This window comes from Oncorhynchus keta, chromosome 19 (genome assembly GCF_023373465.1).
Source record: "Oncorhynchus keta strain PuntledgeMale-10-30-2019 chromosome 19, Oket_V2, whole genome shotgun sequence".
NCBI classification, from domain to species: Eukaryota; Metazoa; Chordata; class Actinopteri; order Salmoniformes; family Salmonidae; genus Oncorhynchus; species Oncorhynchus keta.
In genome coordinates, this window is record NC_068439.1 from 25,409,583 (window position 1) to 25,434,863 (window position 25,281).

Here is a 25,281-nt window from a genome sequence, read left to right on the forward strand (position 1 = left end):
TCATGGTGTGAAGAGTGAGACCATCAGATATAAATCATGGTGTGAAGAGTGAGACCATCAGTTATAAATATTATATATCATGGTGTGAAGAGTGAGATGATCAGTTATAAATATTATATATCATGGTGTGAAGAGTGAGATGATCAGTTATAAATATTATATATCATGGTGTGAAGAGTGAGACTATCAGTTATAAATATTATATATCATGGTGTGAAGAGTGAGATGATCAGTTATAAATATTATATATCATGGTGTGAAGAGTGAGACCATCAGATATAAATATTATATATCATGGTGTGAAGAGTGAGATGATCAGTTATAAATATTATATATCATGGTGTGAAGAGTGAGACCATCAGAAATAAATATTATATATCATGGTGTGAAGAGTGAGATGATCAGATATAAATATTATATATCATGGTGTGAAGAGTGAGATGATCAGTTATAAATATTATATATCATGGTGTGAAGAGTGAGACCATCAGTTATAAATATTATATATCATGGTGTGAAGAGTGAGACCATCAGATATAAATATTATATATCATGGTCTGAAGAGTGAGACTATCAGTTATAAATATTATATATCATGGTGTGAAGAGTGAGACCATCAGATATAAATATTATATATCATGGTGTGAAGAGTGAGACCATCAGTTATAAATATTATATATCATGGTGTGAAGAGTGAGACCATCAGATATAAATATTATATATCATGGTGTGAAGAGTGAGACTATCAGTTATAAATATTATATATCATGGTGTGAAGAGTGAAACTATCAGTTATACATATTATATATCATGGTCTGAAGAGTGAGATGATCAGATATAAATATTATATATCATGGTGTGAAGAGTGAGACCATCAGATATAAATATTATATATCATGGTGTGAAGAGTGAGACCATCAGATATAAATATTATATATCATGGTGTGAAGAGTGAGACCATCAGATATAAATATTATATATCATGGTGTGAAGAGTGAGACCATCAGATATAAATATTATATATCATGGTGTGAAGAGTGAGACCATCAGATATAAATATTATATATCATGGTCTGAAGAGTGAGACTATCAGTTATAAATATTATATATCATGGTGTGAAGAGTGAGACCATCAGATATAAATATTATATATCATGGTCTGAAGAGTGAGACGATCAGTTATAAATATTATATATCATGGTGTGAAGAGTGAGATGATCAGTTATAAATATTATATATCATGGTGTGAAGAGTGAGACCATCAGTTATAAATATTATATATCATGGTGTGAAGAGTGAGACCATCAGATATAAATATTATATATCATGGTGTGAAGAGTGAGACTATCAGTTATAAATATTATATATCATGGTGTGAAGAGTGAGACTATCAGTTATAAATATTATATATCATGGTGTGAAGAGTGAGACTATCAGTTATAAATATTATATATCATGGTGTGAAGAGTGAGACTATCAGTTATACATATTATATATCATGGTGTGAAGAGTGAGATGATCAGTTATAAATATTATATATCATGGTGTGAAGAGTGAGACCATCAGTTATAAATATTATATATCATGGTGTGAAGAGTGAGACCATCAGATATAAATATTATATATCATGGTGTGAAGAGTGAGACTATCAGTTATAAATATTATATATCATGGTGTGAAGAGTGAGAGATGATCAGTTATAAATATTATATATCATGGTGTGAAGAGTGAGACCATCAGTTATAAATATTATATATCATGGTGTGAAGAGTGAGACCATCAGATATAAATATTATATATCATGGTCTGAAGAGTGAGACTCAGTTATAAATATTATATATCATGGTGTGAAGAGTGAGACCATCAGATATAAATATTATATATCATGGTCTGAAGAGTGAGACTATCAGTTATAAATATTATATATCATGGTCTGAAGAGTGAGACCATCAGTTATAAATATTATATATCATGGTGTGAAGAGTGAGACCATCAGTTATAAATATTATATATCATGGTGTGAAGAGTGAAACTATCAGTTATAAATATTATATATCATGGTGTGAAGAGTGAGATGATCAGTTATAAATATTATATATCATGGTGTGAAGAGTGAGACCATCAGATATAAATATTATATATCATGGTGTGAAGAGTGAGACTATCAGTTATAAATATTATATATCATGGTGTGAAAGAGTGAGACCATCAGATATAAATATTATATATCATGCTGTGAAGAGTGAGATGATCAGTTATAAATATTATATATCATGGTGTGAAGAGTGAGACCATCAGATATAAATATTATATATCATGGTGTGAAGAGTGAGACCATCAGATATAAATATTATATATCATGGTCTGAAGAGTGAGACCATCAGATATAAATATTATATATCATGGTGTGAAGAGTGAGACCATCAGATATAAATATTATATATCATGGTCTGAAGAGTGAGACCATCAGATATAAATATTATATATCATGGTGTGAAGAGTGAGACTATCAGTTATACATATTATATATGGGGTGTGAAGCGTGAGACCATCAGATATAAATATTATATATCATGGTCTGAAGAGTGAGACCATCAGATATAAATATTATATATCATGGTGTGAAGAGTGAGACTATCAGTTATACATATTATATATGGGGTGTGAAGCGTGAGACCATCAGATATAAATATTATATATCATGGTGTGAAGAGTGAGACTATCAGTTATACATATTATATATCATGGTGTGAAGAGTGAGACTATCAGTTATACATATTATATATCATGGTGTGAAGAGTGAGACTATCAGTTATACATATTATATATGGGGTGGACTATGAGAGTGGATATAAGACCTCCTCCGTTAACAGGTGGGTAAACACACTCCACTGTCCTAGAAAACCACTGGTAGGTATGTGTGTGTGTGTGATTCTGAATTTGGTTTCTTATATGCGTCTTCAAATTGGTGTACACTCACCTGGAATCAAACCATCCAGTGGACAGTGTGGTAAATTGGTGGGTTGGGAATCAATTATAGTGTGGTGGGCTGACAGGCAGAGATACAGAGAGAGAGAGAGAGATACAGAGAGATACAGAGAGATAGAGAGAGAGAGAGAGAGAGAGAGAGAGAGAGAGAGAGAGAGAGAGAGAGAGAGAGATACAGAGAGAGAGAGAGAGAGAGAGAGAGAGAGAGAGAGAGAGAGAGAGAGAGAGAGAGAGAGAGAGAGAGATTTCATACATCCCCCCACATGTGTTTGGTGACATTATGCTGGAGGAGGTATTTAAACCTTAGGTGTTAATCTATCCTCATCTCCTCTGTGTCGCCTTAGGCTCTGACACACAGACACATCGTCTGAGTGTGTGTGTGTTGTACAAACATCCCTTTCTGTCTACGTGTGCTAGTTACATTAGTTACACACACTCCAACCATCATGCAACCGCATGTCCATGCTGGAGGGTGCTGTGACAAAATTACCAAAAAAAGTATTCTGTTCAGGAAGTACGGCCAGTGTTTTTCACAGCGCTCTCATTCTGTCACTACAACAGCAGTGGGTACAAGAGAGGAGCAGGTGTTTTTCATGCAGAGTGATACAAGTAAAGAGAATAGCCAATTAGAGTTAAGCTTCACATGCCGTTTCTGTCCTCTAAAACAGTAAAATATTAATGTGCTTACCAACTGTCACATAGCTGCTCCCAAAGTAGGTGGCATACTTAAATGTTTATTTCATTTCTACAGAACATATTTAATTTCAGCATGAGGCCTTATTTTTAGTATCTCTCTCTTCTTTTCTCTCTCTCTCTCTCCCAAAACTCTCTCTTCCAAAAGAAGCAATTAAGTAATAAACTTATTTTACATTGTAAATATAAACACCCCCCTCTCTCTCTCTCGCCCCTTCACCGCTTCACCCTCTCTTTCTTGCCCATTCTCCCCCTCTCATGCCCCTTCTCCCCAGCCCATTCTCCCCCTCTCTCGCGCCCCTTCACCCCAGCCCCTTCTCCCCCGCCCCTTCTCCCCCTCTCGCGCGCCCCTTCTCCCCCTCCCTCGCCCCTTCTCCCCCTCTCTCGCGCCCCTTCTCCCCAGCCCTAGCCCCTTCTCCCCCTCTCTCGCGCCCCTTCTCCCCCTCTCTCGCGCCCCTTCTCCCCAGCCCCAGCCCCTTCTCCCCCTCTCTCGCGCCCCTTCTCCCCTCTCCCGCGCCCCTTCTCCCCAGCCCCTTCTCCCCCTCTCGCGCGCCCCTTCTCCCCCTCTCTCGCGCCCTTCTCCCCAGCCCTAGCCCCTTCTCCCCCTCTCTCGCGCCCCTTCTCCCCCCCCAGCCCCTCTCTCGCGCCCCTTCTCCCCAGCCCCTTCTCCCCCTCTCTCGCGCCCTTCTCCCCTCTCTTGCGCCCCTTCTCCCCAGCCCCAGCCACTTCTCCCCCTCTCTCGCGCCCCTTCTCCCCAGCCCCAGCCACTTCTCCCCCTCTCTCCAGCGCCCTTCTCCCCATCCCCAGCCCCTTCTCCCCCTCTCTCTCCCCAGCGCCCCTTCTCCCCAGCCCCAGCCCCTTCTCCCCCCCTCTCTCGCCCCCCCCTTCTCCCAGCCCCTTCTCCCCCTCTCTCGCGCCCCCCAGCCCCAGCCCCTCTCCCAGCCCCTTCTCCCCCTCTCTCGCCCCTTCTCCCAGCCCCTTCTCCCCCCCCCTCTCTCGCGCCCCTTCTCCCCAGCCCCAGCCCCTTCTCCCCCTCTCTCGCCCCTTCTCCCCAGCCCCAGCCCCTTCTCCCCCCCCTCTCTCGCGCCCCTTCTCCCCAGCCCCAGCCCCTTCTCCCCCCCTCTCTCCCTCTCTCCTGCCCCCTTCTCCCCAGCCCCAGCCCCTTCTCCCCCTCTCGCCCCCCTTCTCCCCAGCCCCAGCCCCTTCTCCCCCTCTCGCCCCCTTCTCCCAGCCCTTTCTCTCTCTCTCTCTTCTCTCTACTCCCCTTCCTCTACTCCCCTTCTCCCCCTCTCCCCATCCATTCTCCCCCCTCTCTCATCCCTTCTCCCCCTCTCTCATCCCTTCTCCCCTTCTCCTTCTCCCCCCTCCCTACTCCTGCCCCTTCTCCCCTCTCCCTCTCTCTTGTCCCTTCTCCCCCTCCCTCTCTCCTGCCCCTTCTCCCCCCCCCTCTCTCCTGCCCCTTCTCCCCCTCCCTCTCTCCTGCCCCTTCTCCCCCTCCCTCTCTCCTGCCCCTTCTCCCCCCTACCTCTCTCCTGCCCCTTCTCCCCCTCCCTCTCTCTCTGCCCCTTCTCCCCCTCCCTCGCTCTCTTGTCCCTTCTCCCCCTTCCCTCTCTCTCTGCCCCTTCTCCACCCCTCCCTCTCTCCTGCCCCTTCTCCCCCCTCCCTCTCTCCTGCCCCTTCTCCCCCCTCCCTCTCTCCTGCCCCTTCTCCCCCCTCCCTCTCTCTTGTCCCTTCTCCCCCTCCCTCTCTCCCTGCCCCTTCTCCCCCTCCCTCTCTCCTGCCCCTTCTCCCCCTCCCTCTCTCTTGTCCCTTCTCCCACCTCCTGCCCCTTCTCCCCCCCTCCCTCTCTCCTGCCCCTTCTCCCCCTCCCTCTCTCCTGCCCCTTCTCCCCCTCCCTCTCTCCTGCCCCTTCTCCCCCCCCCCTCTCTCCTGCCCCTTCTCCCTCCCTCCCTCTCTCCTGCACCTTCTCCCCCCTCTCCCTCTCTTTTGTCCCTTCTCCCCCCCTCCCTCTCTCCTGCCCCTTCTCCTCCCTCCCTCTCTCCTGCCCCTTCTCCCCCTACCTCTCTCCTGCCCCTTCTCCCCCTCCTCTCTCTCCTGCCCCTTCTCCCCCTCCCTCTCTCCTGCCCATTCTCCCCCTCCCTCTCTCCTGCCCCTTCTCCCTCCCTCCCTCTCTCCTGCCCCTTCTCCCCTCTCCCTCTCTTTTGTCCCTTCTCCCCCTCCCTCTCTCCTGCCCCTTCTCCTCCCTCCCTCTCTCCTGCCCCTTCTCCCCCTCCCTCTCTCCTGCCCCTTCTCCCCCCCTCCCTCTCTCCTGCCCCTTCTCCCCTCCCCCCTCTCTCTTGTCCCTTCTCCCCCTCCCTCTCTCCTGCCCCTTCTCCCCCTCCCTCTCTCCTGCCCCTTCTCCCTCCCTCCCTCTCTCCCGCCCCTTCTCCCCCTCCCTCTCTCCTGCCCCTTCTCCCCCTCCCCTCTCTCCCGCCCCTTCTCCCTCCCTCCCTCTCTCCCCGCCCCTTCTCCCCTCTCCCTCTCTCTTGTCCCTTCTCCCCCCTCCCTCTCTCCTGCCCCTTCTCCCCCTCTCTCTCCTGCCCCTTCGCCCCCCTCTCTCTCTCTCCTGCCCCTTCTCCCTTTCTCTCTCCCCCCCCCTTCTCCCCCTCTCTCTCCTGCCCCTTCTCCCCCTCTCTCTCCTGCCCCTTCTCCCCCTCTCTCTCTCCTGCCCCTTCTCCCCCTCTCTCTCTCCTGCCCCTTCTCCCCCTCTCTCTCTCCTGCCCCTTCTCCCTCTCTCTCTCTCCTGCCCCTTCTCCCCCTCTCTCTCTCCTGCCCCTTCTCCCTCTCACTCTCTCTTGCCGCTTCTCCCTCTCTCTTGCCCCTTCTCCCTCTCCTGCCCCTTCTCCCTTTCTCTCTCCCTTGTTTAATTGTGAATCCAGTGAAGTGCTGGACATGCTGGTGCCCTTCTCTGACAGATCTACTCCCCCTACCTGTCACACACATAGAGAGAGTGAGAGACAGAGAGAGATGCATCTGTGTGTGTGAGAGAGGGGTGCAGAGTGAAAATCCACCCACTCTGAATTTTCATCCAAGTCATATTGGAGTTTTAATTATAGAGTAGTGGGGGGGTTCCCATCTATGAATCCGGAAAATGATCCTATCTTACCTAAAACACTGTCATAGCTTGCATCCCAAAAGGTAAAAACACTACTGGTCAGAAGTAGTGCACTTTGTAGGGAACATGGTGCCATTTGGAATGGAGCCACAGTCTACAGGGGAGACCCTCTGCACAAAACCCACTGTCATAATCTACATTCACTGTCAAGAACATACAATACATTAAATGTGTGTGTGTGTGCATGTGTGTGTGTGTCTAATGGTAGGTTAGAGGTGAAAGTTGCAGTGGTAATCATAAGACAGTCGACTAATCAGGTTTCTAAAAATCCTTCTCCGTTTTGCTCTACAACCCCAACAAACATTACGTGAGGCGTCTGAATGTAACACATACAAACGAGTGTCACGTGACTCGACTGAAGGTAACTCATACAGTGCCTTGCAAAAGTATTCATCCCCCTTGGTATTTTTCCTATTTTGCTGCATTACAACCTGGAATTTAAATAGATTTTTTATGTGGATTTCATGTAATTGACAAATACACAAAATAGTCCAAATTGGTGAAGTGAAAATAACAACAAAAATGATTTCAAAAATAAAGAATTGTATTCACCCCCTTTGCTATGAAACCCCTAAATAAGACCTGGTGCAACCAATTACCTCCAGAAGTCACATAATTAGCTAAAGTCCACCTGTGTGCCATCTAAGTGTGACATGATCTGTCACATGATCTCTAGGCCTTGGAGTCTGCAGTGCCACAAAGCAAGGGACACCACCACCAAGCAAACAGATCAGGGTTGGGTTCTAAAAAATACTCCAACACTTTGAACATCCCACGGAGCACCATTAAATCCATTATTAAAAAATGGAAACAATATGGCACCACAACAAACCTGCCAATAGAGGGCCCCCCACCAAAACTCACAGACCAGGCAAGGAGGGCATTAATTAGAGAGGCAACAAAGAGACCAAAGATAACCCTGAAGGAGCTGCAAAGCTCCACAGCGGAGATTGGAGTATCTGTCCATAGGACCATTTTAAGCCGTACACTCCATTGAGCTGGGCTTTTACAGAAGAGTGGCCAGAAAAAAGCCATTGCTTAAGAAAAAAATAAGCAAACACGTTTGGTGTTCACCAAAAGGCACGTGGGAGACTCCCCAAACATACGGAAGAAGACACTGGTCAGATGAGACTGAAATTGAGCTGGGACTGGGAAACTGGTCAGAATTGAAGGAATGATGGATGGCGCTAAATACAGGGAAATCATTGAGGGAAACCTGTTTCAGTCTTCCAGAGATTTGAGACTGGGACGGAGGTTCACCTTCCAGCAGGACAATGACCCTAAGCATACTGCTAAAGCAACACTCGAGTGGTTTAAGAGGAAACATTTAAATGTCTTGGAATGGTCTAGTCAAAGCACAGACATCAATCCAATTGAGAATCTGTGGTATGACTTAAATATTGTTGTACACCAGTGGAACCCATCCAACTTGAAGGAGCTGGAGCAGTTTTGCCTCGAAGAATGGGCAGAAATCCCAGTGGCTAGATGTGCCAAGCTAGTAGAGATATACTCCAAGAGACTTGCAGCTGTAATTGCTGCAAAAGGTGGCTCTACAAAGTATTGACTTTTGGGGGGGGTGAATAGTTATGCACACTCAAGTTCTGTTTTTCTTGTCTTATTTCTTGTTTGTTTTTTCCTTATGATTCTTTGACATTTGTCATTTTTTAATATATAGTATTGCGGGATACCTAAAGGTGTACTAAAATACAGGACTGTTAAAGGCCCAGTACACTACTTTGTGAAAAAATATATACATAGATTTTTCAGGGTTTGCTGCAGAACCAGCACCCCTACATTCTGCAGCTATGGCTACGGCTCCCAGCTACAGTACTCCATTTGTTCATTGTTAATTCACTCTTACTCACTGAACCTGTGAAACAGAAGGTTTTCACGAGTGAGCGTCACTGCTTTTGGGATGGTTTTCCATCTCCTAAGTGCTTCGCCAGGTTTCTTTGGGAAGCTGACCACACATCCTTATCCCATCTGCTGTAAAGGCTGTCTTTGGGAGTGCAGTAGTAGAAGATCAACTTTATGATCTTGGACACAGTGCTGCTTAGGTTTGCACATTCCTGGTAACTTTCTCAAAATTCCCACTATTACCAGAAATCCTGGTTTGAAGATTCCTCGAATAAATGGGGAATAAGCAGGAAACCTGGAATCCTCCAACCAGGATTTCTGGAAACCCTAGGAATTTGGGGAAAATAACTAGAATTTTGCAACCCGTGTGGTGCTGTTTAGAAACAGCAACAACATCTGGCACACTATTGACTTGGAACCAACCCTTTACCCGACAGCAGGGCACACAGACCGATATGTGAACAGCAGACAGGCTGGCAATATTTATCCCTGTCTTGGATGGGTGACAAAATGTAGCTTTCCCTATTCACTATGGGTATTTGGCATGGATAGTTGACAGATACTGTGTTTGCATGTGTGATGGAAATATGACAACCCTTGTGTTTGTCGGGGAGAGGAGAAACATGACAAATTGTGTCTACACCCCTATTATTATTCTGTCACCCAGCTTCTCTCGCTCCATTCCCCTCGGAAGTTATTACCTAGAGAGGTGAAGTTTAATCTGAGAGCCTTTGATTCTCTTCTCCCTTCTCTTTCATCCCTCACTCTGAACACTAATCCAGATGAAAAACCCTTCTAGGCCATCTACTTTACCCAGAGGCATCTCATTCTCCATTTACTTCACTTCCTCTTAGCCTCTACTTCCTTCAGTCTCTTGCTCTGGAAAAATTATTAAACTCAGAAAAGTAATAAGAGAACACATTTATATTCAGTTAATAACCTTTAGCCCATTACAAAGAGAGCAAGAGAGTATGGGAGAGAGCGAGAGGGAAAATTAGAGATAAAAACAGACCAACACAAATATGGACACATCGAATGTCAGGCTGGTATGAATATTGCTGTCCAATGATTCTCAATTAAATTTACTGCACTTGAGCGATTTTTACAAAAACAATTAACAAATGTTGCCCTAAGAGTTGGTAGAATATTATTCAAAATGATTCACAGCTGTAATGGCTGGGGAAGGAGCCTCCACCAAATAGTAACGAGTGTGAAAACATATGCAATCAAAACAGTTTAATTTATTTGGAACATGTCTAGTTATGTGAAAATGTGTAGTAGATTGTGTAGATTGGTAGGAAGAAAAGACTAATCTGATGTATTCCCTGTTGAGATTTAATTTGAGCTAAAGGCAGCAAAATGTGAAGACTGCAAGGGGTGTGTAGACTTTCACGAGCGACTACGTTCTTGGGCTGTTGAGGAATGTCGTCTTCCAGTTTGTTGAGGTACGGGTTCTCCCGAGTCAGAAGAACCCTCAAACGCAACACTGAACCTCGTAGCCAGTTCCACTGCATTTTTAATATCAGGATCTCATCCTTCTACTCACATTTCTGGCTTTGGTCTAGGAAGCAACCAGACTGAGCTGAAATCTGCCACAGATACAGACTAGTAGGACAGTACACAATCCTAACATGGCAGATATTCCAAAACCAAGAGATTAGTGAGAGCTATGTGGAATGAGAATTCGCTGTACTGGGATGATCCTGGCTCAATACTCTTGAGGAATAGTCTGGCAGAACATCTACAGTACATCTGACATGTTGCTGACTGGATCCAAGGCTTGGGTGAGAAGCTACTGTGCCACCTAGTGTAGATAAGCAGAAGTACATTTGAACTAAGTTTACCTGAGTCTTGTAATGGGACTCCTGACAAAACATCTCAAATAAAGCAATAAACCTGACGCATGTTTCCCACCTGAACTCAATCAAATTGGACTGAGTTGTACGTAGAGATCCAGCATTAATCCATCTTAATTTCCAACCACTACCTGTTTAGTTTGTGGGCATGTGTTCTGTATGCGTTGTATCCAATGATTAATTTGCAACCAAATTATGCACATACAAAAACAAGATCACTGTAACTGCCCGTTTTAAGAAGTTTATTAAAAAATAAAATAGAAAAAAATATACCAGTACATAAAAATGTTCAAAACAAAAGCCAGACTGTCACTCCGAGGCCACTGCTAGTTTGGCAGCCATTTTAGGAGTTCCTGCTCAGATTAGTTGGCCAGGACAGAGGAGCCGCCACCTTTCACAAAATGGCGTCCGTTATGTTTAAAATCACTCATTGTGATGCAAGTGTTTCGTGTTCTCAATAGTCTAAAGAGACTTTCTCTCCGATCTGCACTGATCTAAATAGATGAAAATAAAATGGTGGATCTACCAAGGGATTGGCTTTCACCTGCTCCAGTTTCTTTCACATCAAATAAAGGAAAGTAGATGAGGAGAGGAAGCTTGTGTAGACCATTGGGATTCAAGTTAAATCCATAGACGTCACACCGCATTTCAGTCTTAATAGAATCTGTAAAAATTGTGGACATCTTTGACAGCATTGACAAAACTCCAACCAGAGATAGTGTTTTAGAGCTCTTCTGACAGACGCTGGTTCTATTCACTAAAAGCAGACAAGTCCCAAATGGCACCCTATTTCCTATATAGCCCCACTACCCTCCACAAGAAACCAAAGATCTAATCAGAAGTGGCGCACTATATTCTGAATAGGGTGCCATTGGAGACCGGCACCTTGTAAAAAAGGCGGTGTATATTAGCCAGGTCGATTGGTGGGTAAAAGTTGCTATACTAACAGACTGACACTGCCTCCTAACACAATCTCAGTGTAGAGGACTGTAGTGCACTAGGGAGGGTATTAAGTCATCCACTACAGAGTGCAAGTCGCTCCCCATGTGCACTTTCATACTTGCCGTTAGGTTAAAACAGTGGCGGGACGTCAAGTGGTAGTCTACAATGACACCCTAACCCCTATATAGGGCACTACTTTAGACCAGCACTAAGGTTAAATAGCATGCACTGTATGAGAGAGAGAATAGGGTGACATTTGAAACCAGTCTTGCTATTCCCTCGCTCTGAGATGAGACAGATACCCGACCACTGGCGCACACACAGACCCTTCCATAGACTAACAGATAGGAATTACAAACCATCAGGATGCAAGAGTTGTGGTTCACTTGTAACTGGGCTGAGGCTGACTAGCAACCATCTAGCCGAGCCCACCGATCACACAGGCCTAGTCAGTCAAACTCGAGTTTACAATAACATCACTTCAATCCAGCAAGCAGTGGTTGTCATTGGAAACAGAAATGGGGCACACAAAAATAACCCACTTGCATAGTAATAACGCTGTCTGTGTAGCAACCGCAATGCTCCTCAGTCACACACAGGCGTGTGTGTGTATATATATGCGGCTGCATGTCTGCAGAGACGACACACACGCACTGAAGTAAACAGAAAGAAAAGGCATTGCAAACTTGCGGAAGTACCAACAAGATTCCAGAATGGAATCAATTATTCCCTTTCCACAGTCCTGGAGTTTCTCTCTCTCCCCCGCTATGGGGAAAGACCCTTTAGAGCACCTAGTCTTTTAGGGTGCATCTGAAATGGTGCCCTATCCCCTATGTAGTGCACTATTTTAGACCAGAGCCCACTGGCCCAATCAAAAGTAATGCACAATGTCGGCGGAAGGGTTCCATTTGGCACCGCCCTGATCTTCAAGTTCAGGTCAGTTTGTCTGTCCCTTTAACTCCACCTCCCATACGCACGAGACCATGCATATCTTTAAAACAACAGCAGAGACATACATCCAACAGAAACACACCTGGGGAATACAATATGTACTTGGGCTTGTGCTTAACTCCTGCTATAGAAGTTCAGCCCTAGTCTAAGCGAGGACTGAGTAGCAAAAATCGCAAACGTTGGGTGAACGCAAGTCATCCTATGACTGATACAAGCGCACACACACCAAATAAAGAACGTTTTGTTTTTAAAAACAACAGCTAGGGTATTGGGCTTGAGCTCAGTCTGCCGCTTCTGCTATAGCAAGAGATCCATCTAGTGGGACTGTAGACTTTTTAGCCTGTCTAACAATAAGATGCACTTCAATAGTATGGAGTGACTTAGATACTTCTAATTAACCCCTTTGAATCACATTATAAAACAACCAATTGGGGGGGGTCGATTATACATCGACACTCCAACAAGACACACACAGCTCACCAATTGACACACACACGCTCTCGTCACACACTCTCGGAGGCCACCTGGGCAAAGGTTCTGTAAACTCTGCCATAAAAACTAAAAATACAAAAATAAAACAATCTTAAAAAAACACCAAATTCCTTTACATACATAATAAAAATTAAATAAACATTTACTTAAAAAATAGAACATGTTATTGCACAAATGAGAAACGGTCGTTCCTTGTGTGAACACTGAAAAAGACGCAGTTTGGCTGCAGGGTTCAAGGACAAAGGTTGTCGCCTTGACAATGTAACCCAGTCAAAGACCAAACAAAAATAAACACTTTCCCATAAGACACTGGGCTTTCGCAACTCTCACCTGGCAAAGAAGTCACTATCCTCAGTCTCACCAAACGTAAGTGAAAAACTGCAAAGAGCTAAAAAAAAATATATAATTGAACAATAAGACATTAACGGAACAAAATAAAACAAACAAATGTGGATCCCAAACAGAAAGTGAAGGACTGGAGAGCTAGCAGAAAAGTTCTGGGGTCAGAGTGCACGTTGGGCGGGGTTGCGTTTTGTTCTCTAGCCGCACCGCTCATTCCTGTATCGTTGGCCGTTGGTTCGTTGCGCAGTGAAAAACATGCAGAGATGAAGAGCGATGGAGTGAGGGAGAGAAACGGAAAGTTTTCCCAGAGCTACACCTGTTTCCCTATCTGCAGCCCAAGTTCAGCAGCCCAAAGTGTTGAATGAATCCCAATGCTGGTCTGGTCTCTGCCTGCCTGTCTTTAAGTTGAACAGCAGGGGGCATTGTCCCATCAAGTTGTCCTCCCAATCAATCAGAATGGAGGAGTGGAAAGAGGGATAGAGGGAGATGTTTTGTCTTTTTATCTGCTCAGGCTAACTGGTAAGCTGTCCCTCTTGCGACGCCGCCAGGTGTTGCGGTACTGTGTGTGAGAGTGTGTGTGGGCGTGTGTGAGAGGGTGGGTGTGTGCACGGTTGGCCAGGGCGGGACTGTGGACCACGGCTGGATTGTGGAAACCTTTCATCTGACACTTGGGACCGTTCTGGAGAGAGAAAAAGAAGGTATGAAGTGTTAGAATTCAAAGCATTTTGAGTGTTTGAAACCTAGTCTACAAAAGGAATGCTATATTCAGATCAATCTGGCAGATATACAATACAACAATGAAATCAAGAGGGACAGATTGAGAGAACAGAGGAAGTAAGGGAAGGAGAGAAACAGTGAAAGCAAGAGGAGTTGAAAGCAGAAAGTGAGAGGTGAGGAGAGTATTAGAGGAAAGAAAGATAGGAGAAAGAGGTTCTCCATGTATAGTGTGTATGCGGTGATTGCGGACGGCGCCTACCTGGTGTGTGTGGCTGGCAGGGTGGGGGCTGGACAGAGGCTGGGGGTTGGAGGGGGCATGGGGGTTATGATGGGTAGGGGGGGGCATGTGGAAAAAGGGGGGGAGATGGTGCCCGTCTATACCCACCTGTCTGCCAGGTAAAGAGTGCATCGTCAGGGCACCGGGCAAAGACATACACGCCTGGAGAGGGTGGAGAGGGAAGGGAGAGACATTTTCAGTTCTCACAAATCCAATCACAAACTGTGTTAGATCACCATTTCACAATCCCTGTTAGTGGGAAATGAGTACTAAAACAGACGGCCTGGATGGATTATTTTATAGAAAATATATACTTTCTCTGGCGACAAATCTCAGGATTTTTTACAATACATTTAAAAGGTAGACTTGGAATTATGACATTGGCACGAGCAGCACGGCAGATGAGATGAGCACGATGAAGGACATCGCTCTCACTTAGGCTGTGCTTACACATGCAGCCCAATTCTGATATTTATACACTAATTGGTCTTTTTGACCAATCCGACGAGCTCTGAAAAAGACGATGTGATGGTCTAAAGACCAATTAGTGGGGGGAAAAAACAGAATTGGGCTGCTTGTGTAAACAGTCATGGTACAGTTGAAGTTATCATACAAAATACATTTAAACTCCGGTTTCACAATCCCTGATATGTAATACTAGTAAAAATTCCCTGTCTTAGGTCAGTTAGAATCACCACTATTTTAAGAATGTAAATGTCAGAATAATGGTAGTGAGAATGATTTCAACTTTTATTTCTTTCATCACAATCCCAGTGGGTCAAAAGTTTACATACAGTCAATTAGTATTTGGTGGCATTGCCATTACATTGTTTTACTTGGGTCAAACATTTTGAGTAGCCTTCCACAAGCTTCCCACAATAAATTGGGTGAATTTTGGACCATTCCTCCTGACAGATCTGGTGTAACTGAGTCAGGTTTGTAGGCCTCCTTGCTTGCACACACTTTTTCAGTTCTGCCTGCAAATTTTCTATAGGATTGAGGTCAGGGCTTTGTGATGGCCACTAATACCTTGACCATAAGCCATTTTGCCACAACTTTGGAAGTATGCTTGGGGTCATTGTCCATTTCGAAAACCCTTTTGCGACCAAGCTTGAAATTCCTGACTGATGTCTTGAGATGTTGCTTCAATATATCCACATAATTTTCTTTCCTCATGATGCCATCTATTTTGTGAAGTGCACCAGTCCCTCCTGCAGCAAAGCACCCCCACAACATGATGCTGCCACCCAGTTCTTCACGGTTGGGATGCTGTTCTTCGGCTTGCAAGCCTCCCCCTTTTTCTTCCAAACACAACGATGGTCATTATGGCCAAAAGGGTATATTTTTGTATTATCAGACCAGATGACATTTCTCCAAAAAGTTAAATCTTTGTCCCCATGTGCAGTTGCAAACCGTAGTCTGACTTTATGGCGGTTTTGGAGCAGTGGCTTCTTCCTTGCCGAGCGGCCTTTCAGGTTGTCGCCATAGGACTCCTTTTACTGTGGATATAGATACTTTTGTACCCGTTTCCTCCAGCATCTTCACAAGTTCCTTTGCTGTTGTTCTGGGATTGATTTGCACTTTTCGCACCAAAGTACTTTCATTTCTAGGAGACAGAACTCGGCTCCTTCCTGAGAGGTATGACAGCTGTGTGGTCCCATGGTGTTTATACTTACGTATATACTTATTGTTTGTACAAATTAACGTGGTACCTTCAGGCACTTGGAAATTGCTCCCAAGGGTGAACCAGACTTGTGGTCTACAAAAAAAATTCTGAAGCCTTGGCTGATTTATTTTGATTTTCCCATGTCAAGCAAAGTGGTACTGAGTTTGAAGGTAGGCCTTGAAATACATCCACAGGTCCACCTCCAATTGGTTCAAGTGATGTCAATTAGCCTATCAGAAGCGTCTAAAGCTATGACATAATTTTCTGGAATTTTCCAAGCTGTTTAAAGGCAGAGTCAACTTAGTGCATGTAAACTTCTGACCCACTGGAATTGTGATACAGTGAATTATAAGTGAAATAATCTGTCTGTAAACAATTGTTGGAAGAATTACTTGTGTCATGCACAATGTAGATGTCCTAACCGACTTGCCAAAACTATAGTTTGCTAACAAGAAATTTGTGGAGTGGTTGAAAAATGAGTTTTATTGACTCCAACCTAAGTGTTAGTAAACTTCCAACTTCAATTGTATCTGTTAATATGCACCGATGCGCTTCACCCTGGTACAACGTGGTAACTACGGGACCGAAACAGCACAGCAGTTTAGCCTTGCGCTTCAACGCTCTTAGTTGTGGAAATGGGCCCGATATTGGGTTAACTTCGTACATTGGGGAGGCTACCTTTAATCTCCCACTCCCTGAAAGCAAATAAAGGCCAGTAGATGCTAGGTTCTGTACCTGTGAGCCAGGGGACATGATGAGGTGGTGCTGGTTGATGCCAGCCTTGCCCAGTGCCAGGCCCAGGGGTAGAGTCATACCCAAAGCCTGAAAGGGGTAGAGGGGCAGCGCCGGGGGTGTCGAATCAGAGTCCTAGAACAAACAGCAGAGTGGAGGGGTTAAAACATGGCCAGCTATCAATCAATTAATTAATACCATCATAAAGACTGCAGTGTGTGTTCTGTCCTTACATTGTCTGACCCAGACAGTGAAGAGACAGAGGAGGCTGAGGAGTGTTGGTGAGGACTGGAAAGGGACATGGGAGAGTCTGCACTGTGAGGGGAAACAGAGTCCCTCTGCTCCTCCACACCTACACCCAACACACACCCTGCTGGGTCCTGATCCAGGAGGGAACCTACAGAGAAACAGATTATTATACACACTTCCAAAACTGCCATGTAAGACAAAGAGTACCCTCCACACACAGGCTAATATACCTACAGAACCTGCCATACAAGACTGTCAACATGGTAGGCAGAGGTTACAGACACTGCTCTTACCCTGGCTCTCCATACGGGCGAGGTGCCTGCCCCCCCACTTCGTCATGATCCACTCCCTGTAGTCAATCACTTCCTGTGTCACCTTGATTATCCTACCCAAAGCGCTGCAGGGATAGTGAGAAACATGAGGGGAACGGTATAAACATTGCACAGCAGTGGATCAGTTACACTTCCCAACACAACCACCGTATTCATTTGACAATCTTTACTTTGATAACAGTTGTACTTATTAATTTACAAATATTTCTAGGCCGGATGGATCCAGAAGACAATCTAAGAGGACCGAACCTGTCAATGTCCTTGTTTGGGTAGGAGCGTGCGAGTGGTGACACGGCGTGACTGAGGACGATGTAAGCGTAGTCAAACACCTGCTGGACTTGCATGGCTCCGTACGAACTCCTGCCAACGTCGTTACCTGGAACACACATATGCCAAAAAAATAACCTAATCGGCCCATACAAACTACAGCCAACAACATTAACTAATGGAAAACCAAACACTCAGTCCAGCGCACACACACCCCCCACCTGGCATCAGTGGGTCCTCTATACAGAGCATGGAGGGCCTGTAGCCATTGGTCATAACCTTCATCATGTCCTCCTTGGCCATGTAGGCCCCCCCATTCTTGACGCGGATGCCTGTCTTCAGGTAGTTAAAATGGCGCCCATAAAGCTCAAAGAACTCAATCAGCAGAATGCCAAGGTTGATGTTGGGGTTGCTGGCGTCAATCCTTGGGTGGAGCTGGATGGAGAGCGACGGAGGGAGGGAGAGAATCGGCATAGGAGTTAGAACAACACTAAGCGTTGTAATTGTACACTGTCAAACTAGGGTTAGGCGATATATTTTGTCTATCACGGTATAACAAAAAAATTATAGTATGGTGATATTTTACGTATTCTACATTTTCATCCATTTCTGCATTCATTTGAGAATTTCCACACTGCCATGTAGGGCTGCACGATATGGGCAGACAATTAGGCCTAATTTTAAACCAAATATTGCAATTGCGATTTGACTTGCGATATAGAGCAAAACACTTGGTTGAAAACTGTTGGAATTATCGAAATAGAATGATTATTCTAATTCTATAGTTCGAATATAATAGTGGGAACTTTAGATGTGTTTTTGACATGACAACGAATGAAAATGCCAGGGAGGAATTATTGTGACAGGGTAGGAACCAAAGTGTTGATAACCATTTCCTTGGGCACCCTATAATCTCTGGCTACATTGAATGTTTCCTCTTAACTACTTCATGTAGCCAACCTACTCATGCTTTGCGTATTCCTCTTTTGATTTATAAGAAACTGTTGCACAAACATGCTGATTTAGGTCTACGCCATCAAGTATTATCATGATGTATAGCTAATTATGTTTACTCTGACTTAGAACATTTATTAGCTAGCTAGTGATTAGCAACTAACAAGATTTAGGGATAACTTGCTAAGAAACCACTGACTGTTTGCAGACGTAAGAAACAAACTACTAGTGCAATTATAGAATGCCAGAGGAATTATATTAAGAAGAAAAGTGAAAACAGAATCATTGTCATCAACATTTTTGCATGTGCTGCATTGACCATGCAGACTGAACGCAAGTGTCTCGTGGTTGAGGAACAACAAACGCGCTCCTTGATTGGCGGGGGCAGGTCTAAGACTATGTGGAAAGCGGCATGAGAGAGTGAGCGGTGAATCAAGTAGCGAAGCATCACATTTAACAAACCAAACATTCAAAAACTGTTATAGAAAGTAAAGTAAAAACCCAAACCGGTGCATGCATCAATATAGTAAATAGTAAAAATACAGTATATCGCCTAGCCCCATGTCATACTAGTGTTTGCGTGTACCTGGAGGAAGCTGATGACCATCAGGATGAGGCTGTAAGAGCTGATTCCTCCGGTGAACACCTCATTGAGATCTCTCTGGAGCAGAAACTGCTTCAGCACAAAGATCATGTAAGGCAGCACGGGATACCTCTGTAGGGGGAGGGAACGAGGGAGATATAAAATCTCTGCTTAATTTACAGTCACTGAGGAACAGAGCACAGATTAAAAATTGGAAGAATTTTCCATTAGATGAGGGAAAAGTCTCCATTTCACGAAAATATTGTAACTTAGTATGGGGATCACAACTTAAATAAAATGAGTCTTCTCATTTTCACAGGTTGTCATGTTATATCATATGCTGATTTTGTGGCTACAGTTATAAAAGGTCAGTGGGACAATGACTCATTCTAAAGTTATGCTTCTGGTGCCAGCAGCATGTTCGGTTATGTAATTGAATACAGAACATGTCAGAGAGACATTCCTTTACTGACTGTATATTCTACGCCCATCACCAGATCTCCCCCTGACTCTTACTGTGCATATAGGCTGTGACTTAGAATTACATTTAAATTAAACAAAAAATGCCTTATTAGGCTCACTGACTTGAAAGTATTTTTTCTCCTTCTATAGGTAGGCCTTAACCTCAACAAAACGGAGCTGCTCTTCCTTCCGGGGAAGGCCTGCCTGCTCAGACTCCATTATCACCCTCCCAGAGTGCAAATAACCTTGGCGTTACCCTGGACAACACCCTATCCTTCTCTGCAAAAATCAGAGCAGTGACTCGCTTCTGCAGGTTCATGCGCTACAACATCACAAGAAGCGGTGCAGGTCCTAATCGAGGTCCACTCCTGTCTCGACTACTGCAACTCACTGTTGCCTGGGCTCCCCGCTTCTGCCATCAAACCCCTGCAACTTATCCAGAACGCAACAGCCTGCCTGATTTTCAACATGCCTTAATTCTCTCATGTCATCCTGCTCCTCAGTACCTACAAGACCATGGTGCTTACCTACGGAACAGCAAGAGCTGCCCATCCATACCTTCAGGATATGCTCAAACCCCACGTCCCAACCAGAGCACTCCGTTCTGCCACCTCAGTTCTCTTTCTATGACTGATGTGGGTTTTCCCACCTAGCTAGAGTAACCTAAGATGAACGCACTAACTAAGTCCATCTGATAAAATGACTCAAATGTAAATGTTTAGGCAAAGTAACCCTATCAAAATGGAAAGCTCCTTGAAAGAGGTAATATACCAGGGCTATTGGCCCAAATTCACTTATGACCTATTGTAGATAGAATGAAAATTAAACTTGCGAGCAGATGTTTTTGTTCATAAATACTTTGCTACAATGATACACATCATTCCTTGGTTAGTGTACTTACTATGTGAATGTGCTATCATGCTTTCGGGATGAGTCTTTTCAGATTCACCAATTATTCTTTAGTTGTAGATAGTACATCAAACTTACTCTTGTTCCTCTTTGTAAGTTACTGTGATTTTGCACCTGTGGATTTTAGTTTATTTATGAAAATATGTAGTAAACTCCATGACAGTAGTTAAAGCAAGGGGCTATAGCAGCACACAAGTAGACTACAATTGTATGCTGGGCCAGGCATGCCCTGACCTCGTGAAGTGAGCTCTACTGGTGTGAAATGGGAGCGGGCAAGAAGGCTGACGCTCCAGCCTTTGGGAAACTCACCCCGTGCTCCAATCAAATTGGGCACGCTCTAGTATTATGGAAAGTAGTGATGAGCGATGAACCGACATGTCATTTTTTTATTGGTTATTAAACCAGTTTAACCTGAAGGGAGTTGTAGTTTTCATTAAGCAAATAGTCATCAAGTTTCTGTGCTGAATAACTACAACGACCATATCGTCACAGCACCACTGTGCAGGTGCACATTCTGTACTTGCCTGATATGAAACATATCAACTCGAAAATTATGGAGTATAGAGCAAAATTTTAAATAAATATGTTGTGGACTATAGTTGTGAAGTGGTTAAGTAGTGCTTCTGTTGCTAGTGATAGAAAATGCATTTCACAGGGACAGTATTTCAGTAAGTATTTATTAGCCTCAAATTTAACTGAAACTACAATATGGGAGCGTCCGGGGGAAATGAAGTCCATTTCTATTCCTTTCATAGGCCAGTTTTTATACCCTGCAACTGGGAACACGTTTTAAATTGTTGCTCTGATCATTATAGCCATTCAGGTCTCCCATGAAAATAAAGGAACTATAAATGCTAGTGTCCTCACCCGGGTGTAGTCCTTGATAAAGAAAGCAGCTTTGACTCCAGTCTCCACGTTGAAGCTGATGTCCACTTTGACTTCAGTCTCCTGGTCAGTCAGCTTGATGATTGGCACCTGGGAGAGAGAATAGAGAAACATTGTGACTTAATTTCTGAAAAAGAAAGTTTAGTTAAAGTCCATTTCGGTTTCGTTCCCCATCTCAATTCTAAAGCAGTCACTAATTAGGTCCAATCATTAGCTGGTGCAGACTTGTCCTACATTATTAAAGCAAACCATCTGCTTGTTTATCAGTTCGGACAACATTGGAGTTACTCCAACAGATTATAGGCATGTATTTTTATGAAGAGCTACTCACTGTAGCTTTGTCCAGCACTTTGATGGAGAAAGGTTCCGCCACGTTATGTTTCCGGAGGGCCTGTTCCAACTGCTGCAACGGGGGACATTCCCACTTCCCAAACACCACCAGGTCTATGTCACTATGGCAACAGAGAGAGAGAGAGAGAGATGGTATTAAGTAAACTGGTGGCCAAACACTTGTGGCAAATTCTGAGAACAAGACTGAGCCAAAACATCACAACAAGACTGCCCTCTTACCTTGTAGGTAGGTAGAGTCCAGTGCTGAAGCTGCCAAATATCTGCACCTGAGAGAGCAGGGGAATGAAATAGTTTGAAAAAAATCTATACTGTACAAATAATTTTAGGGGAAAAAAGTCTGATGTCCCAGTTCAACCCCCAGCTCTGGTGTGTGTGCTCACGTCGGCAGTAGGCCACAGCTCCTTGATGACAGTCTCGATCCTGTCGACCACCTCCTTCCTCATAGCAGCCTCCTCCGGTCGGGGAGACATGAAGTTGTAGAAGTCCACCACCTCCTCATGGAGACTGGGGGGGGGGGGGTTAACACACACACAAAACCAGTCAAATAATTATACTATTTACATTTTCATTCATTTAAATGTCATCAGGTCACCTACATGGTAGGAGGTCTTTTCAAAGAAAGCAAGACCATTATGGAAGCATATATATATATAGCCTACGTTGATACAGGCTTTCCAGTAAGCTCAGCATCCCTCACGACATTCAAAATCTTTACATAGTCCTGTAAAAGCATGGGATTAGCAACTCCAAGGTTGAGGTTTCAATTCCCATACTGATCACAGACCTATACACAAATTATATACACGGATGTTAACATTTTTCACACCAAAATGAATGAGTGCAGCCATACACTGAAATTTAGCACAACCAGATATTGCAGTATGTACATTAGCCTACATTTTCATCCACGACACAGTGATGGCCCATTGAAATTGTTAAATATTCTACTTAAACACTAGGGCCTTCAGGTCTGGGCACTGCATGCTCTTCCAATGCCACAAGGGTACAACTAGAGGCCAATCATTGTATTACACAGTTACATTCAAATGAAACCTATGGATCTTTCAACTGTCCATGGAAACCAGAGAATCTTAAACAAAGTCACCTGGCAGTTTTTTGTTGCTGACAATGTTAACATGCATAACGTAAGTCTAATCAACAATATTAGGTCATGTAATAAACTAGCAAGTCCTGCTATAGTTTTATTAATAACCGAATAATGAGTCAGACGTTAATCCCCTGAGTGGCTGTATAAAGAGCAACGTTAGCTAACCATGACCGCTTTCATAATTTTGCGTTACATGCCGCCTTCACGTCATATAAAAAACTCGGGACCTCAGAGTTAAAATTAACGTAATTTTTTTGCTTATAGCTTCCTATTGCTCGATTCTGATACTACGTAAGTAGGAAACTCGGGTATCTTTCTACTGAGTAAACGTGCCGGAAAATTTCCGATTTCTGACATGACATGAATGCGGCATTAACCCAACATTCCAGAAGTTACCCAACCCTTTAGATCTGTCAAATAGCTTACTAATTGTTAGCTAACCTTAACAAATCGTTATCTAGCTAGCTAGTTATAGCTTCTTAACAAGTTAAATCTGGCTAGTCAGTGCAGCGCGCAGTCAAATTAGCGCTCTAGTTTGCTAAGTAGCTAGCTATTTCAGCTAACGTTAACATTCCGATTACTAATCACCCGTGCAGTAAATCAATTTGAAAAAGATAAACGTCAACATGCAAACACCAAAACACGGATTGACTTTAGGCATGACATTTTTTATAATAATATAAACGTGTCTCGCTAGTAGGAAACCATGATAGGTAACGTTATCGCGGTTAGCGTTAGCAAGCTAACGTTAGCGTCAAACAATTCCAGAGGGGCAACGGCCCTATCAAAAATAACATCTCACCCATCAACGCCGGGGCTGTATTTCCTCGTCTTCCAAGGCGTCCCAGTCTCCGAACTAACATAGTTGCCATAGTTAGAAAGAAGGTAATTCATCCCATAGGTGCTCGCCTTGTTGTCACTTTTCCTTCGGCCTGGATGGTGAGTGTGGTTATTTAGGGATGCAGGCGGGTGAGTCGGGTGACGCTTCACACAATTCTGTTGGAAATTGTACTGAGGGTGATGCTGATGGTGCCTTTGATGGTGGTACTGGTTGACATTATTATGCATACTTTCACTGAAGTTAAATAACAGATTGACACCGCCAGCGTTTTTATTCATATTTCCAGTTACATTGCCACCACTAATCTTTCCCAAAGAGCGGTTTGAAGATGTGCTGTCCGTTATGGATTCCACTGAAGACAAGGACGATAGAGATCCCGTCTTTTGGGGCATTTTACTGTCTCCTAAATCTGTCGTTACCCCGTAAGCGTTGGACGGGGTCAATGAGTTCTGTACGGGTCCGTTCGGTAACGTTACCCCGAAGGAGGAGAACGCAGTGCCGTGGTTAGAAGTAGTGCCTTTTGAAATACCGTGATGGCTGCTGCTGCTCAGACCAGTGTTGGTGCACATGCTATTGCCCTTTGCCGCAACATGTTTATAAACGTCCAACGCTGGAGAATTCAAATGCAGGTTGTAGTTCTGATTATTATGAAGATGCTGGCCGGAGTTTGCTCGTACCTGAGAAGTCTCCCAGACTTGCATCCAAAATGCGTTTGCAGGTCCTTTCTGCTCGGGCTGAATCCAAGCCACCCTAGGATCCATTCAACTTCTTTTTTCTGAACCCACTTCAAGCAAGTCAATGAGACCGTTAAAATGTACGACTGCTCCGACAAAAATAAATGAGCTAGTAAACCGGGTTACAAAGACAGAGAAGTGCTAACGCCAAACCGAACGAGGACCATTGAGAAGAGTAGTCCAGGTCCTTTTCAAGCCGCTAACTGAAAACGGTTAGCAGAAGTCTTCGGTGAATCAATATGGCGTATTCTCTTCAAACCAAAGCGCCGTGCGCATTTCTGTAGGATTTTAAACTATCGGCTTGAACACACCCACATCCACCGCCCATTCCTCCCTACACCTCGCTCTCAGCTGCCACAATATTTAACTAATTACAAACCAACCAATGCTGTTCAATGTAAATATTTGAATCATACTTGATCATGTTTATATCGCAACATATGTATTATGAATAAAAAAAAATACATAAGATATTATCATAACAGGAGGCAGATAAGCTAAAGTTAATTTGAAGAAAATAATCAGAGATAGTAATAAACTTTACATTATAAATATTTTAAAGCCCTGGCAATGTGTTGGAGATCGAGAATTGAACCCACAATCTTGGCGTTACAAACGTCATACCTTACCAACTGAGCTGCACGGGACCAGCACCCAGACATGGTACTGGTACCCCAGTTATTTAACGAAGTTGTCGTTACTCGTTGTGTATTTAATATGACTTTTATTTTTATGTGGTTTACCTTTTCTATTATTTATGTTTTCTTTCTTTGAATTTTTGTGACGATAAATAAAAGTACGTTTTTAAAAGTAAGTATTTCACTGTTTGTCTACACCTGTTGTTTACGAAGTATTTGACAAATAAAACGTGATTTGATTTAAATACGTGATTTTGAATTCCCTTTCCATTAACAAATGCCTTGGTCCCGCAAAGTATGC

The 25,281-nt window shown here is 43.9% G+C and overlaps 1 protein-coding gene across 2 annotated transcripts; it reads right to left on the reverse strand.

The window, feature by feature from the left end:
• Positions 1–10,773: 10,773 nt before the first annotated feature.
• On the reverse strand, positions 10,774–24,770 carry LOC118398000 (terminal nucleotidyltransferase 4A). 2 transcript variants are annotated; one of them, XM_035792923.2, is made up of 13 exons: positions 23,570–24,770; positions 22,040–22,163; positions 21,879–21,925; positions 21,640–21,760; positions 21,291–21,398; positions 19,056–19,184; positions 17,737–17,950; positions 17,498–17,624; positions 17,210–17,313; positions 16,901–17,064; positions 16,671–16,802; positions 14,252–14,431; positions 10,774–13,954 (listed from the first exon to the last, which is right to left on the reverse strand). In XM_035792923.2, exons 1-13 carry the CDS (start codon positions 24,367–24,369, stop codon positions 13,775–13,777), a joined length of 2,430 nt encoding a protein of 809 aa, XP_035648816.1. In that variant the 5' UTR covers positions 24,370–24,770; the 3' UTR covers positions 10,774–13,774. The 2 variants fall into 2 exon arrangements, with proteins under 2 accessions (XP_035648816.1, XP_035648817.1); XM_035792924.2 differs by having other exon boundaries at positions 14,378–14,431; positions 23,570–24,769.
• Positions 24,771–25,281: the final 511 nt, after the last annotated feature.

What these genes read in the sequence shown, in the direction of transcription:
- LOC118398000 (XM_035792923.2), bottom strand. Translation starts at nt 24,369, where the DNA reads ATGGATCCTAGGGTGGCTTGGATTCAGCCCGAGCAGAAAGGACCTGCA. An exon ending in GGACTCTACCTACCTACAAG is followed by an intron (nt 21,761 to 21,878) that starts GTAAGAGGGCAG and finishes CTGTTGCCATAG; the next exon opens with TGACATAGACCTGGTGGTGT. An exon ending in AGAGGACCCACTGATGCCAG is followed by an intron (nt 17,625 to 17,736) that starts GTGGGGGGTGTG and finishes TGTGTGTTCCAG; the next exon opens with GTAACGACGTTGGCAGGAGT.